Source organism: Misgurnus anguillicaudatus, chromosome 17 (assembly GCF_027580225.2).
Source record: "Misgurnus anguillicaudatus chromosome 17, ASM2758022v2, whole genome shotgun sequence".
Classification (NCBI taxonomy): domain Eukaryota; kingdom Metazoa; phylum Chordata; class Actinopteri; order Cypriniformes; family Cobitidae; genus Misgurnus; species Misgurnus anguillicaudatus.
In genome coordinates, this window is record NC_073353.2 from 18,148,680 (window position 1) to 18,163,824 (window position 15,145).

The window sequence follows — 15,145 nt, forward strand, 5'->3', positions numbered from 1 at the left end:
CCCTAATTCAAATGTTTAGCAAGGGATTAGTATTATAGTATATAAAAAGTCATAGAAATACATATAATATAATATAAAAATATTACATTTACACTCTAAATATATGTTATGATGACATATTAACCCTTGTTTAATTTAATTTGGCATTGGGTTTGGCATAATGCAGATTGCATCTTAAAATTAATTTAAATGATGATTTGGGAATTTACAGATAACTTAAATACCTCCTGTGGGTTATCATATTTGATGCACACATTTTCATGATTTTATTTACTATAAAATAATACACAAAATATTAAGTACTTATACGTTGCTTTAATTCAGTAAATATCCATATTGAAATATATGTAACAATATGAAAGTTATTTAAGTGGGTGTAAACGACAACAAATTATTTTAGATTGTCATCTGTTTTCATAATAAATGGGTGCAAAATTAACATCTGCCCTTTTGATTGGCAGCTTCTTTTGGAGGAGAAGCTGAACTGCAGCACACTATCACAGGAAGTGGGCGTCTTCGTGGAGCTGGTTTGGACTGAAGCTCTTGGTTCTCTTAGTAAAATCCTCACGGTCCCTGTTTCCAGCATCAGCCTTAATGATGTGAGAGTGAGCTTAGATAACCACGTGAACACTGATATATTTCATATCTTGATTGTTGTATTTAATAGCTCTGTGATGTTGCAGGTGAGCAGGGTGGAGGGATTGCTGCTGCAGGCACAAAAGACTCAAGATGAGAATAAAGTCAAGACCCTTCTAGAGGAGGTCAACACACTTCTACCCCTTCAAATAGCCGACCCTCCTTCCAAACACAAGCTTGTGTCTCAGAAACTAGACCTTTGTCAGGTAACACATTGTTGACATTGTCAGTACAACTCGACTTAAATTAAGCAATTATTTTTATGGCTTAGATTCATGCTAGTAATTCAATAATGGTAATGTAGTAAGGTACTTCCTCCTGCCCACTAGTATTACTCATGACAGAATAAAATTTATTTAGCCATTTATTGTGATACATAAAAACAGACTGCAATTGTAAAATGGCATGTAACATGTAAAGCAAACGCACATTATAATAATAAATAACTTTCTCAGATCTGCTTCATATTGCATTTTTTCTCACAACATAAGGATATTAGTTGCCATTATTTATTTGATAAGAAAGACTTAATATTTAGTAAAAAGTTGTACCTTCACATACAGGATTATTATGGATCTATTATGCATATAATGAATATATGAGGTCCTTGAATGTTTTTTTTGTTCTGATTTCTCTAGCTGATCCGAGATATTTTGAATGTGAGTGAGGCCACTATGAGAAGCCCCTTACCCTCCTCTTTGGGAAAGTATCGTGCCCTGAGGTGCAGCATTGATGTGGTCCCATCAGAAAACCCTGAGTTCACTGTTATCTCTCAAATGCTTCAAGACAAGTATAGTCACATCATATTCAATGTGTTGATATTTGTTTGATATTTACATTTTTGAGTTTGTATTTAAATTATGTGGTTCATTTTGCATCTACAGCAGGCCTATTCAGATTCAGAAGATTTTACGTGTAAGCAGGGGGGTGGAGCTTCAGATGTTTAGGGAGGAGCTAGGCAACATAAAGCCCCTCCTCCACTCGACTGGCACCAACAGTTTTGTTGGCATTCTTTCACGGTAAGAGCACATTCTTGCTCTTATATACATAACCATAGCACACACATTCACACCACAAAACAATTTATATTAGTAATTAGATATTTGTGAATATATAATTTCTGATTTTTAATAATTTCTTATATTTTTAATTATTTTCATAATTTGGTACTCATTGTAATAGATCACAAGATGTTACAAGCCTCTGTAAGAAGTCTTTGTAAGAACTAGTCACTGTCAATCCTGTTACTGTCAATCTATGTTACCAGTGTAGAGTACCACCCAGGTTAACTTTATTATTATTACAAACTGATAGTTAATAATAATAAAGTTTTGAGCATGTGTTCTTTATCTTAATCAAAAATATGAACTGTATTGAGCACTTTATAACAATGTGTTAAAACCGACTTTGTTTGCATGTTTATTTCTATCAGAGGTTTGCTGCTGCCCAGGGTCGGAGTGGAACAACATGGAATTGAGAGGACAGATATCGGGAATCTTGGAGGAGGCATCTACTTCAGTGATTCTCTGACGTCAGTGATGGATTTAGTAAATGTTGTCATCATTTATTTATCCATATGTCATTTTAAATAGCTGTAATGTAGGTTGTTATAACCCTTTATTCTGTATCACAGGACTAGTGTGAAATACTCCAAGCCCAGTGTAGCCGATGGCTCTCGATTGCTGTTGGTGTGTGATGTGGCTCTGGGCCAGTGCAAGAGCCTGCTGAAAAGAGACACCACTTTGACCTGCGCCCCCGAGGGCTATCACAGTGTACATGGAGTCCGCCGAACTCCAAAAACTACCTCAGAGTTTCAGGTGCTTTTCCAAGTCCATGTACTTGAATAACCTGCTTGTGTGTATGTGATACAAACCTTTACATTAATTTGTGTATGTTTTACAGGATGATGAGTATGTTGTATATAACACAGATCAGATCAAACTCAAGTATGTAGTGCAGTACACTTTAGAGGAAGACCAGCTGACAGAGTTTCATCCTCAAATCGACACTTCTGAGGAGCTCGCACAGCCCACCGAAACAATCTGTGAGTGACTTCCACTGATCAAGACATGTTCATCTTTTAAGAGTATTGGAGTTTGATGGAGTGGAGTTACAGATCATGCCACAGTTGATGTTCTGTCAAGCTAAATGCATCCACAACTTTATTAGTGACTTTGTGGGAATGTGTTTGTCCAGTGCCCATTGATGACAGTGAAGGTCTGGAGTCCACTAAGAATCCTCTAGAGGAGATGACCGCGGGTCTCCTGGACAGCAGTGGCAAGACACTTCCTCTGAAGGCTGTCCATGTGAGGTGCAAGTTGATGGACTTGCTTTGTCAGGTCAGTAACTCCAGTGGGCATCACGTTTGGTTAGATACAATACATTACAAACAGGAGTTTTCAAAGTGGGGTCTGGTGGTCTGCAGTCCATAGCCAGGGGTCCAAGAAATAATTTGCTATGAATTTTAAAAGTGTGCTGAATTAATAAAAAGAGCATATAGGGAACATCTGATGATTGTGACATATCACAACAAATTGTCTTAAACAGCTCCGTGCACCTAAAAGAAAAGTCTCTGTTCACTCAGAGTGCAATGAACAGTTCTTGCTACCTTGTGAATATGGGAAAAAAATTTGTTTCACAAGTAAAGATAAGCCTAAACTATCTAAATTTAGAAAATTCAGGGACTGTATATTTAGTTTGGTTTTATTGAGAATATTGATGCAATTAAATTAACTTTAAACTAGTCATTTTATTGTTTGGGTTTTACAGGAGGATGTGGTCAATCACCACATCCTCCTGTCGACCCTCATGGCTACGGGTGTCTATGACACAGCGCTTCTATGGTACAGTGCTTCTATGGTTCAAGTCATACCTCTCAGGTAGGTCATTTCGGGTATCCTGGAGAGGTGACGTCTCCGAACCCCAACGGCTCGATACCGGGGTGCCTTAAGGCTCTGTGCTTGGACCGCTGCTCTTTTCGATATACATGACATCCCTGGGCTCTGTCATTTGAAAACATGGCTTTTCCTACCAATGCTATGTGGACGACACTCAACTCTACCTGTCGTTCCACCCTGATGATGTTTCTGTCCTGGGAGTGGTCATTGATGATCAGCTTAGCTCGCTCTTGTAGATTCATCCTCTACAATATTAGGAAAATTAGACCTTTCTAAATTAGCACGCTACGCAGGTCCTAGTCCAAGCCCTTTTCCTGTCCAGGCTGGACTACTGCAATGCCCTACTGGCTGGACTTCCAGCCTGCACAACCAAACCCCTACAGATGATTCAGAACACAGCAGCAAGAGTTGTCTTCAATGAGCCAAAGAGGGTGCACCTCACTCCTCTCTTTGTCAAGTTACACTGGCTTCCTATAGCAGCTTGCATTAAATTTAAAGCTCTGCTTCTGGCCTTTAAAACCACCACTGAGTCAGCACCCCCTTACCTTCACTTACTTATACAGCCTTATGTACCCTCTCGATCCCTGTGCTCTGCCACCGAGTGACGGCTTGTGGTGCCAAAAGGGAAAAAACATTAGCGCATAACTTCTCAGGAACTGTTCCACAACTGTGGAATGATCTGCCGGCCATGACACGATCTGCTGACTGTGTAGCTGTCTTTAAGATCTCTTTTGCAATTACCTTACTTCCTAATATAGGACTTACTATCTTTCTCTATTCTTCCTTTCTCTTTATTTGTACATTTCTTAAAAAAAGAAATTACTAACCAACCCTTGGCTATTTATACTGTGTTGGACTTGATGATTTTCCAGTGCACTTATGTATTGCTGTTCTTGTGTTGCTATAATTGCTTTTATTGTTTACCTAATTTGTAAGTCGCTTTGGACAGAAGCGTCTGCTAAATAACAAATGTAAATGTATTTGCCAGTCTTGCTACTGTTAATTTTATGAAAGCTATGAAACAGGTATTACCTAAAACCTAAAGTGTTTATGTTTGAAAAATTAACAATACAAATAGTTTTATAGTACATGAGAGTACATTGTGGAAAGCCTGCAGGTACAGTATGACTTATAACTTTTAAAGAGCGTCCTTGGAAACGTTTGTCCCCTATAAGTGCTTCCTGGCCCCAAAAAGTTTTGAATTCCTGTTACAGAGCATTGCATTATAATTTCAACTGTACTTTTTCTTCACCAGGTCATAATTTTTCAGACTTACACAAACCAAAGTGAAGTTCCCATTGAAGCGAAATACGTTTTTCCTTTAGAGGAAACTGCAGCGGTGTGTGGATTTGAGGCTTTTATCAATGGAAAGCATGTCATTGGAAAGGTGGTTATCATTCACAATTTGTCAAATGCAGCTGATCAGCTTTCAATTTAAACCTTTGTGTTTGGTTTCTCATCCATTTTCTTTCTTCCTCCGGCAGGTGAAGGAAAAAGAACAGGCTCGTAAAGAATACAGACAAGCAATAGAGAGGGGCCACGGAGCGTATCTAATGGACCAGGATGCACCTGTGAGTTTTTCATATTACTGTTTCTTCATAGATGTATTTATTACAGCAGACAGACCAAAGTCATCATGCAGCGTCTGTATGTTTAAGTCCGTATGTTTATGTGAAACAGGATGTATTTACTATCAGCGTTGGGAACCTGCCTCCAGGAGCCACAGTTTTGATCAAGGTGACCTTCATCACTGAGCTGGTTGTGAGAGGAGGCTCCATCATCTTCTCTCTGCCCGGCAGTGTAGCACCGTGGCAGCAGAGCGCCGCTCTCAATCAGAAAACTCAGGTACGACACAGACGGCCTTTTGTCACGGCTGAACTTTAACACTGTATGCAATACTGTTAGGATGTTTCAGTCTGTTCTGTAGAGGAATGAAGTTGTTTTATATTTCAGGGAACTGTTGAGAAGATCTCTGTGACAGAGCTTCAGTCAAAGGGGTACGAATCTAAATTCACTAAGATTGAATTGCACCTACTAAATATTATTTAAAAAACTTCTTGCATCTCTTTCTTTAGGGAGTTCTCTCTGTGTATGTCCATTGAAATGCCTTATGAGATCATCAACTTAGAGTCTTCACACCTCATCAAAATCAAGGTTATTTATCACTAAATGTTTAACTGTTTCTGTAAATAAGCATTAAAATGCATTAAACAAGAAGGGATATTAACAGTATTTATCTTTATTTTCCCCACTCAGAGGACAGACTGTAAGGCTGTGATCAGTACTTTGCCAGGACAAACTCTTGGATCTGATGGGCTCCAGGTGACCTTCAGCCTTTCTGAGATCCACATGCCCAGAATGTGGGTGGAGAAACATCCAGACAAAGAGAGTCAGGTACAGAAACCATCATTTTACACCTGCTATTAAAACTAGATAATATAAAGTATTCTGAAGTGAAACAAACTGTCATTGATGGCACTAAAGGGATAGTTCATCCAAAATGAATCATTTACTCACCCTGATGTTGTTCTAGACATGTATGATTTTTTTCTGATGAACACAAAAGAAGATATTTGGATAAACAATGGTAAACACACAGCTGCCAGTAATTGCTGACTTCCATAGTAGAGAAAACAAATACAATGAAATTCAATGCGGGAAATCACTTATCAAAATATCTTCTTCATCATTTCAAGTCAATGACGAAGAAGAATTTGGATTTAAGCTTTTTTTTTCATTTCACAATGATCTCTCCAGGCCTGTATGTTGGTGTTTTATCCAGACTTTAAGTCCAACTCTGAAGGTCCATCCAGTGTGAGTGATGTCATCATCTTGTTGGACACCTCAGAGTCAATGCGGGGAGACGCCATGCTAAACGCTCGCAGGATTGCTCTTCAAGTCCTTAACTCTTTAGACCGCTCACTAAAGATCAACATCATCTCTTTTGGCACTGGTAAGTGCTCATGAACCTGCTGTTGAGATTTATATTGTTATTTTTGAGGTTAACTTCCCTATTTGTCTGTTATTTGTTCATCGCAGTAAAGAGGTTCTGGTGAGGAACAACATGGTGGATCTTCACTTCAATACTTAGTGTTAATCTAAGGCTTTGTTTACAACTGGTATTACTACGTTTTGTTTAATCAGATCACAAGTGATTGAGAGCGACACATTCCTCTTTACACCTGGTGTCAATCTTTTGTTCGCTTTTGTCCTGATTACTTCGAGGGGATGGTCTATGGGCGAGTCGTCAAAACACAAGCAGAATAAATAATGGGTTTTAGTTGAACACACTAATATTATGTCAGAGTACCGCTGCTTGTGTTGTAAGTAAACATGCTGCACAATGTGTTGTATATGTAAGGGCTTTCCCTGATATTTCAGATCAATTGATGAAGTAAGTTTGTGCAACTTACCAGATTATGCTGTGCTTGTGGGTTCACGTCAGGACTGATATAAAAACATTGTGCTCATTACATGACACATTAGATTAAAAGGCGGAGAGTAGATAGCCTTTTGTGGCTGCACCTGAGCGTCTACACCTTTGAATGTGGTCGAAAGATTGGCCAGCTGAAAGTGCTTTACACCTGTACAGTATCATCCACTTGTGATCCGATTGACCAAAATGCATCTTAAAACCAGGTGTAAAAAGTCTCTAAGTGTAATTTCTAATATGTGTGTTGTTGTAGATTACAAGGAAGCGTTTCCTGCACCAGTGCTCTTAGATGAAACCTTTGAATCAGCCAGAAAATTCATTATGGTGAGTAGCAGATAAAATGGTTGAAGATTGGTGTTTCTTTACAGCTGGCTTGGGAAGAAGGCAAAGAAAGAGAAAATGTTTTATACAGTACGTTTTCTATTAGGAGACAATCACTTAACTTGAATGCACATTGAAACGCATAACCAAGCTATTACCAAATCATTTTACCAAGACAACAATTACCAAATAAAAAAGAAATGCTGGTGTGGATTTTAGACTCACCAGTGAGAGAAGCAGACTGGGCAAAAATAGCGCGCTGGCAAAACATTTCTATATTATTATGTGCTAAAATATGTGCAATTTATGTGTTGTTTGCAAAACTGTATTTTATCAGAACATACACAGTATTAATATGTATTCATGCCTGCTTGTGGCCTTTGATCCCACATTTGTGTAGTTACAACATCGACCAGCAGGGAGCGAACCATGCCAGCCAGAGCTTGACCTCTTTGCTTAGTGGCGGCTGGTGACTTCTTTTTTCGAGGGCGCTTGATGCGAAGTTCGTCACATCATGTATGTAGCCCGTCATGTGTGTGGTTCTTTTTTCAAAATATGTGTTCTGCGCTTTGAGAGATCGTGTATGCATCGCGTGTCCTGCCAAAATAAGTGCCTGCTGCAGACGCGACTAAAGGGTTTATGATAAAAGAGACGCTCACGTTTGCCAGATACTCGCATAATCTCATAAAGAGTTTACTGTTAAAGCTCGCGTAACACACGCTGTTTCTGCATTTCTGATATTAATCTGGAGTACCTATAGAGTAGTATAACATCCTTTATATCTCTGAAGAGTCTTTAGTTTAATCATATTTATAAAAGAAAGATTAGCTTTACCGAATCTTTCCGATAACGTACGAAAAAATGAAGAAGGAGGAGTTATAACACGGGAGGAGCGAGTACGAGTCATGCAACACTATACAACACTGTTTTAACTTATGATTCACTACATGTTCGTGTCATTTATATAATATACACGCGCCTATTTCCAACATAAGACAGAAGTCTTACTTACCACGTGTAACTCGTCATGACCCGGTTCTGAAAATCCACTGCATCAAACACACACGCAAAACTCTGCTGCTAATCCGGATAATAAACTATATCCATTGTTTCCATAAGGCTGGATGTCTTCTCCTTACATCCAAAAACACACTTCTTGTTGTGCCATTGTTGACTTTTGAAATTAAACAAAGCTGAGTGGCGTGATAAGTTGTTAGCAAGCTCTAGCGTCTTCCGCTGACTGACGGCTGGGCGGGGTTTTCTGGGGGAAGTTTTCCGGCGGAAGCCCATATAAAGAAGTGATACGTATCAAAAACCCCTGAAACGTCATTTAGAACCGTAATCGAAAAAAACTAGCCGAAACTTGTACGAACCCTGGCGAAGTGCATTCGGCACAGAAATACTCTGAAACACGCCCAACTGCATTTTTGACACTTTGCCTACGTTTAGCATGAGGAAACAACTCTATAGCTGTGTTAATAAGTCAGAATGCTTGAAATACCATTTAACCCCCCCTTTAATGGAGTGTCTAGCGTGTATTTTGTGAACATGAGCATCTCTTTTATCATAAACGGTTTTGACGCTTGTGCAGCAGGCACTTATTTTGACAAAATACGTGAAGCACACATGATCTCTCGACACGCAGGACACATATTTTAGAAAAGGGAACCACACACGATACTCCGAACACTTATTTTGATTTTGCGCCCCCTCGGATGAGGAGTCACGAGCCGCCACATTAAGTCTGTGATAACCCTGCTAAAATGATTTTTTTGTGATTTTCTGTATTTCCATAAAATCATCCTGTGAAAATATAAGCTTGATGTCTTTGGTGTTGACTGGATAAGGCCAAAGATTCAAAGATTGAATCAATGTAAAATCAATGATTGAGGTCAATCTTTGATTTTTAATTAGATTCAAACTTTAGTCTAGATTTCACAAACAGGGTCACAAATCTCAGTTTCTCTGTGTATCATTGCATTAATGACGTCTTTATCAACAGTCGTGTAATGAAACGGGTGGCAGCACTGAGTTGTGGAGGCCTCTCCGTAGCCTGAGCCTGATACCTCCATCACATGGCATGAGAAACATCCTGCTGATCTCTGATGGACACGTACAGAACCAGGCGCTGACTCTTCAGCTGGTCCGAGAAAACTCCTGCCACACGCGAGTCTTCACCTGCGGCCTCAGGTCTGTCTTTAAAGAGGTTTTTAGGTTAAATCAATTGAGGTAAATGTTAATGTTGCTTTTTTCCTTCCTTATAATGTCTCTCAATTAACATGTATTACACTTATGAATCTACAGTGTGACTCATGTTTGTCTTTGTGTAGCCTGACAGCTAATCGTCATATGCTCAGAGCTTTGGCTCAAGCAGGCGGTGGGACGTATGAATTTTTTGACACAAAGATGAAACACACATGGACAGAGAAGGTAAATCATACACTAACCATCTATCAGGTTTTTTTCTATTATTTAATAAGTGAGAGCGTTACAGTAGACCAGGGTCTCACAGCTCCTCTAAGGATTGTGTGTAAATAAATGAATTGGTGATTTCAGGTGCGTGCTCAGGTTCAGCGGGTGGAGTCTCCCGGCTGCAGATCAGTGGCAGTGAAATGGCAGCAATTTAATCCCACAGCGCCCCCTCCTGTTCAGGCCCCCTCACAGCTTCACGCTCTCTTCAGTGACTGTCATACACTCGTGTACGGCTTTGTGCCACACTGTACTCAGGTAGGACTGATGATCTGATGCTGTGCAGGTAAATCGATTTGGTTCATGTAGTAGTTTTTGTTAGGACTAGGTGATATATTGAACAATAACATTATAATTGATCTAAAATTACAAACTGAAGTGAAGTCTCCACATAGCAATATATATATATATATATATATATATATATATATATATATATATATATATATATATATATATATATATATAGTTTTGAATGGTATGATGATGTTGACTTCTTCAGGCCATGCTGTTTGGTGATCTGAGTGGACAGGAGATAAAAACAATGGTGTCGACCACAGAACTTCAAAAGACGAAAGGAACTGTGAGTGCCAGCATCTTAAATATTTCACATAATCATTGATATCATTGTTTGTTAAAATGTTATTGAATTTGGTTCTGTGTTTGTGTGTGTAGTTCCTTCACAAGTTAACAGCCAGAGCGATCATCAGAGATTATGAAGATGGCATACTCGGAAACAGTGAGGCAGAACATGAGGTACAATATTTCTTTAATATGTTCATTGAAAATCATCAGACTATGACATGCATACATGCGTTTTGGCAGATGAAGTTGACTTGATGTTTTTATCTGTTTATCAGGGAAAGAAAGCAGAGCTGAAGTCTTACATCACTGAACTCAGTAAAGAGTTCTCCGTCTTGTCTCAGTTCACCAGCTTTGTGGCCATTGAAGAGAGGGTAAAATTACTACTGACCTCAAGATTTTCTGCTTAGATCATTGATGCTAAAACACATTAAAGAATTACAATTAAGGCAAATCTATATATTTACATTCTCATGTTAAGTGAACTGATTTGGGTTTTACAATTATCAATACCAATAACTGGAGAGCAGTGTGACAGATATGTATATGCATGCTATTGTACTGAAATTAAATTTATTTTAAAATTAATGATCATTATAACATAATATAAGTTTCACATAATATAAGGTTCACATACTAATGTGGTAAATGTTTGCACACTGGGAATCATATTTTCTCACAGAAAGGCAAAATTAAACCAATTATACATACAGTACACAGGTGACTTCATAGTATTCAGTGATATAGGAATAAATAATTATTGTAAAATATAAGAAATTATACTCTAATGTGTGCATGCACAACAATAGCAGAGATCTCCTGTCCACTTCTAGTTCACACTACACAAATCCTCAGCTTCCACCATTATTGTCAGATTTTTACTGATAACTGATTACTGATGCTGATATACCAAATAATAACCAGTTTCATTAGTATTGCCAGTATTGTTCAACCACTGCTAATGTGAGATACCTAAAAATAAGAATTACGTTTATAACCTAATTTTCTCTTTATAGGACCAGAATCAGCTTGACACTGGATTCACAGATATTCCTAAACTAATCGCAGAAGAGGATGTGGATATTCTGCCTTATATAGGCTGGACTGAGGATAAAAAAGAGGTATTAGTAAAAATCTGGTTGTTTTATAATGTAAGTATAGCAATTAAATGTAAAAACTATAAGTTTACCACCATGCAAAACATTTTGTTTTGTTTTCCAGATAGACTCCTTCAGATGCATGGCCTTGGATTTGGACAGTGCTGCTGTAAATGGCGGAGTTTTTGATATGTTGAGAGAGGATTTTGAGTTGGATAGCTGCATTAAAAGTTATGAATCTCCTCTCCAATATGTTTCCAAACGTTGTAGCTCAGAGTCTCAGGATGAACTGATGTCAAATTTAAATTTGCAGGCTTTGCAAATGACTGATGTTGAAGCTGAAATGTTTTCACAATCAAAAGAAATCTTTGACGCTGATTACACAGAATATGAAGAGGAATTTAGCCATCGTTTAGCCAGAAGATTCCCCTTGAGGGAAAGAGCTCCCTTTCCACGTAGGACCAAGATGAACTTCTATATGACTCCTATATGTCATTCACCTCCTCCTGGTGCCCCTCAAGTTGAGCTTAGAAAAAGTAAAAGAAGCCCACTGTATCCTCCGGCTCCTACTGGGCCCCCTTCTCCTGTCTTTGGTGCCAAGAGATCTGGAGGTTTGCGTAGGGGTTGTGATGACTTCCGAGAAAGAAGACGTTCATCAGAAGCACCTGGTAAGTTGACTTGCATTGACGAGGATCTCTTTGAGAGAGACTGTATTTAAAAAACCTGTTAATCATATGTCTTATTTCTTATTAAGCTTTATTTAGAGAAAGGGAACAAATAAGATATAAACAACCGAGGTCAGGCAGGCAAGAAACATACAGACGTACCATAGTGGCATGGGATGAGCTATTTCAGCTTCAGCATGAGGTACTGTACATATTTAATGCACTACATACTACACAGATCAATGTGTTTTTTAAATGTATATACATTTACCCATTCTGTTCCGACATAGGATGGATACTGGGAATGCACTGGGAGGCTCGGTAGCTTTCTCAGCCTGGACATAGACTTTTTTGCTAATGTCTTCCTTAAAGAGAAAGGCATTTGTTCACTGGGTAAGATTTTTGTTTGTCAAATCGGTGAAACATCAGTGACATCTATGATTGTTGTGATGCTTTACAGTTATGTCAGTATCTTACAATTTATGAGGGGCACATTTTCCAGGCTCTGTCTCATGTAAACAAAGTTAAAAAACGTCAAGATATCCATTACATTCTGTTGTAATTTAAATTACATATAAGTGATAATCAGTTTTCAGTCCGTCCACATTGAATATTAACTTTCTGTGAGTAATAATGACACAGTGACAGCCAATGAAATAGATATTAGAAGATATTTCATGTTTAACATACAATAACATATTAGTAGTATTAAAGTCAAAATAAATTTTACTGTGGGTGGGGCTACTTTGTGCGACACCAAATAGTTAACAATATGCCATGTTGGTTCATGTTTTTGGCCTAATCCTGGAAAGTAAAAGTGAATAAGTAGTTGATAACCCAGATGTTTTGTCTGTCAGGTGCAAAGGCTCATGCAGATATTTTGAGACTGGTGGCCACTCTGTTGGTGCTGCAGCTGATTCGAGTAAAGAAGTCAGCCGAGGGGAAGCTGCTTCAGTCTCTCTTCTCTCTGAAAGACTCTGAGGGTCCCAGGTAAGAGCACATAGCACACACACACATTATCATGTGCCATAGTTTCTCTTTATTAGATTCATAATGTTTCCTTCATGCAGGCCAATGCACTGGGAGGCTGTGAAGAAAGCAGTGGACTGGGCTTGCTGGGCAGATAAACAATATCCATGTGTGTGCAGCAGACTGGAGTTCGGCTGGGATTGGGAATCATCCACACGCCAGTTACTGGGCTATGATTCAGCACTTCCATACTCTCCACTCATACCTGTTCTGGACAGGCGTGTGCATGGCCGGACTTACCATTGGGATTGATTGGGCTTGAGCCCAGGGGCCCCCGTGCTTGCGTTCATTTGATTTGTTCAGTAATATGAACGTTGTTTTCATTTTCTTTTACAGCCTTTTGGTTGGTCTAGTGTGGTTAACTAGACCTAAACTTTGTAAGAAATAGTGCAGTAAATTTGTTAAAGGCGGGGTGCATGTTTTCTGAAAGCCAATGTTGATATTTGAAATCACCTTAACAAACACGCCCCTACCCCAATAGAATCTGGACCTTCTTTTGATAGAACCGCCCACACATACACAACCCAGGCAATGATGTCAGTTAGTAGACACGCCCCTTACTGCTGATTGGCTACAAGTGTGTTTTGGTTCTCGGCCTGACATGATTGTTTTTCAAAAATCATGCACCCTGCCTTTAACTCCTGTTAGCATTGCACAGTGACCAAATCTTTCAAACATGGTAAGGAATTGACATTTCCAGCTGACGTCAGAGGTATTCAGGCCAATTATAACGTACAGACTAGCTGGCCAATCAGGGACACAGAGCTTTTCATATCGATGTGTTTTGTACAAAATCAGTGCGTTTTATAAAGCAAGGAAAATCTGGAGCTACAAAAATGTACAGTATGTTGAAAATAATGTGTTTTTTACCATAAACCATGCGAACACATTGTATTAAACCAAATACACATTATTAATTTGAATTAATTTACACATCATGCAGTTAATTTGATTATTGACAGTACTAAAAATACATCATTTAATTTTAGACTTGGCTTATGTTCTGCTTCAGAGATATAGGGGCAGTTTACTAGACCGGTCTTATCCTACTCCCAGAATAAAATGCATGTTTGAGCTGCCTTCATTTAAAAACATCTTGCACTGACATATCTTAATATATATCTTACCACTGTCTTGTCTCAAGACGCACACCAGTATTGTTTTTTGTAAGGTTTGTTTGTAAAAACTACTTAAATGTCCTAATATAACTAAGGCCTAGTCCTGTCTAAACCTTCTCCGGGAAACTGCCCTATATGATATATTTTCTATTTTAGGTTGTTTACTGTATGTGCACTCTTAAATACCCTTTCAAATAGTACACCTTTGTAGCTATACAGTGCATATAATGAGTACAAATGTACCCATATCTGTACCTAAATGGTAAATATTAGGACCCATTTAAAGGGTACCACCCCAGTGACAGCTTTTGTACTTTTTATTCTTAGAGTGAAGGGCCCAAAATGTACTCAAGCTAGGGGACCACACCCCGGTAAGTCCTGCCATGGGTTTATCGGTTATTTAGTAATTGGGCAGAACTTTTCGTTTACATTTTTTGTTTCAATTTCTGACCTCAAAACTTTATAACAATGTCAATAACATTTCATAATTCTGTAGTCTCAAACAATATATTAAAGAATAAATTACTCAAACAATGAAACTTGAATTTTGAACTTACTTTAATGTTGTTTTAATTGCTTATGACTTTTTTAGTGTAACACAAAATGTTGTGATTTATTTTCCTTTCCATACAATAGAAATGAATGATAACTGGGGCTTTTCAAACCCAAGAAAACAATGAAAAGTCACTTAAGGACTGTAAAATCAATTATGAAATCTTGTGTACTTTATTTATTTATTTGATTTTGAGTCAAAATAAAGCATAATTTTTAACAGTCTAAATATATAGCTTATATAAATAAAAATGAATGCCAAAAGCACAAGCAGACAGAAGTTTAATCATAATGTACGGTAAAACTTATGAACTTAGTAAGTGTAAATTGAAGAATAATCTTAATT

General features: G+C 38.2%; 1 protein-coding gene across 1 annotated transcript in view; it reads left to right on the forward strand.

Annotated features, from left to right (window-relative positions):
• The window catches only part of LOC129452316 (protein mono-ADP-ribosyltransferase PARP4), a 35,104-nt gene extending 20,170 nt beyond the window's left edge, over nucleotides 1–14,934 (forward strand). The window contains exons 7-34 of the mRNA XM_073854828.1: nucleotides 462–599; nucleotides 684–842; nucleotides 1,275–1,426; nucleotides 1,521–1,655; nucleotides 2,069–2,167; nucleotides 2,270–2,453; nucleotides 2,539–2,680; nucleotides 2,833–2,975; nucleotides 4,789–4,920; nucleotides 5,018–5,104; nucleotides 5,214–5,378; nucleotides 5,487–5,530; nucleotides 5,609–5,687; nucleotides 5,790–5,927; nucleotides 6,291–6,486; nucleotides 7,220–7,290; nucleotides 9,290–9,477; nucleotides 9,618–9,717; nucleotides 9,844–10,014; nucleotides 10,259–10,339; nucleotides 10,432–10,512; nucleotides 10,617–10,712; nucleotides 11,355–11,459; nucleotides 11,560–12,103; nucleotides 12,190–12,302; nucleotides 12,391–12,493; nucleotides 12,958–13,090; nucleotides 13,171–14,934. Of these exons, the coding sequence (XP_073710929.1) occupies nucleotides 462–599; nucleotides 684–842; nucleotides 1,275–1,426; nucleotides 1,521–1,655; nucleotides 2,069–2,167; nucleotides 2,270–2,453; nucleotides 2,539–2,680; nucleotides 2,833–2,975; nucleotides 4,789–4,920; nucleotides 5,018–5,104; nucleotides 5,214–5,378; nucleotides 5,487–5,530; nucleotides 5,609–5,687; nucleotides 5,790–5,927; nucleotides 6,291–6,486; nucleotides 7,220–7,290; nucleotides 9,290–9,477; nucleotides 9,618–9,717; nucleotides 9,844–10,014; nucleotides 10,259–10,339; nucleotides 10,432–10,512; nucleotides 10,617–10,712; nucleotides 11,355–11,459; nucleotides 11,560–12,103; nucleotides 12,190–12,302; nucleotides 12,391–12,493; nucleotides 12,958–13,090; nucleotides 13,171–13,381 (3,990 nt within the window). The 3' untranslated portion in view covers nucleotides 13,382–14,934. The remainder of the gene's footprint in view (nucleotides 1–461; nucleotides 600–683; nucleotides 843–1,274; nucleotides 1,427–1,520; nucleotides 1,656–2,068; nucleotides 2,168–2,269; nucleotides 2,454–2,538; nucleotides 2,681–2,832; nucleotides 2,976–4,788; nucleotides 4,921–5,017; nucleotides 5,105–5,213; nucleotides 5,379–5,486; nucleotides 5,531–5,608; nucleotides 5,688–5,789; nucleotides 5,928–6,290; nucleotides 6,487–7,219; nucleotides 7,291–9,289; nucleotides 9,478–9,617; nucleotides 9,718–9,843; nucleotides 10,015–10,258; nucleotides 10,340–10,431; nucleotides 10,513–10,616; nucleotides 10,713–11,354; nucleotides 11,460–11,559; nucleotides 12,104–12,189; nucleotides 12,303–12,390; nucleotides 12,494–12,957; nucleotides 13,091–13,170) is intronic.
• The last annotated feature ends 211 nt before the right edge of the window (nucleotides 14,935–15,145 follow it).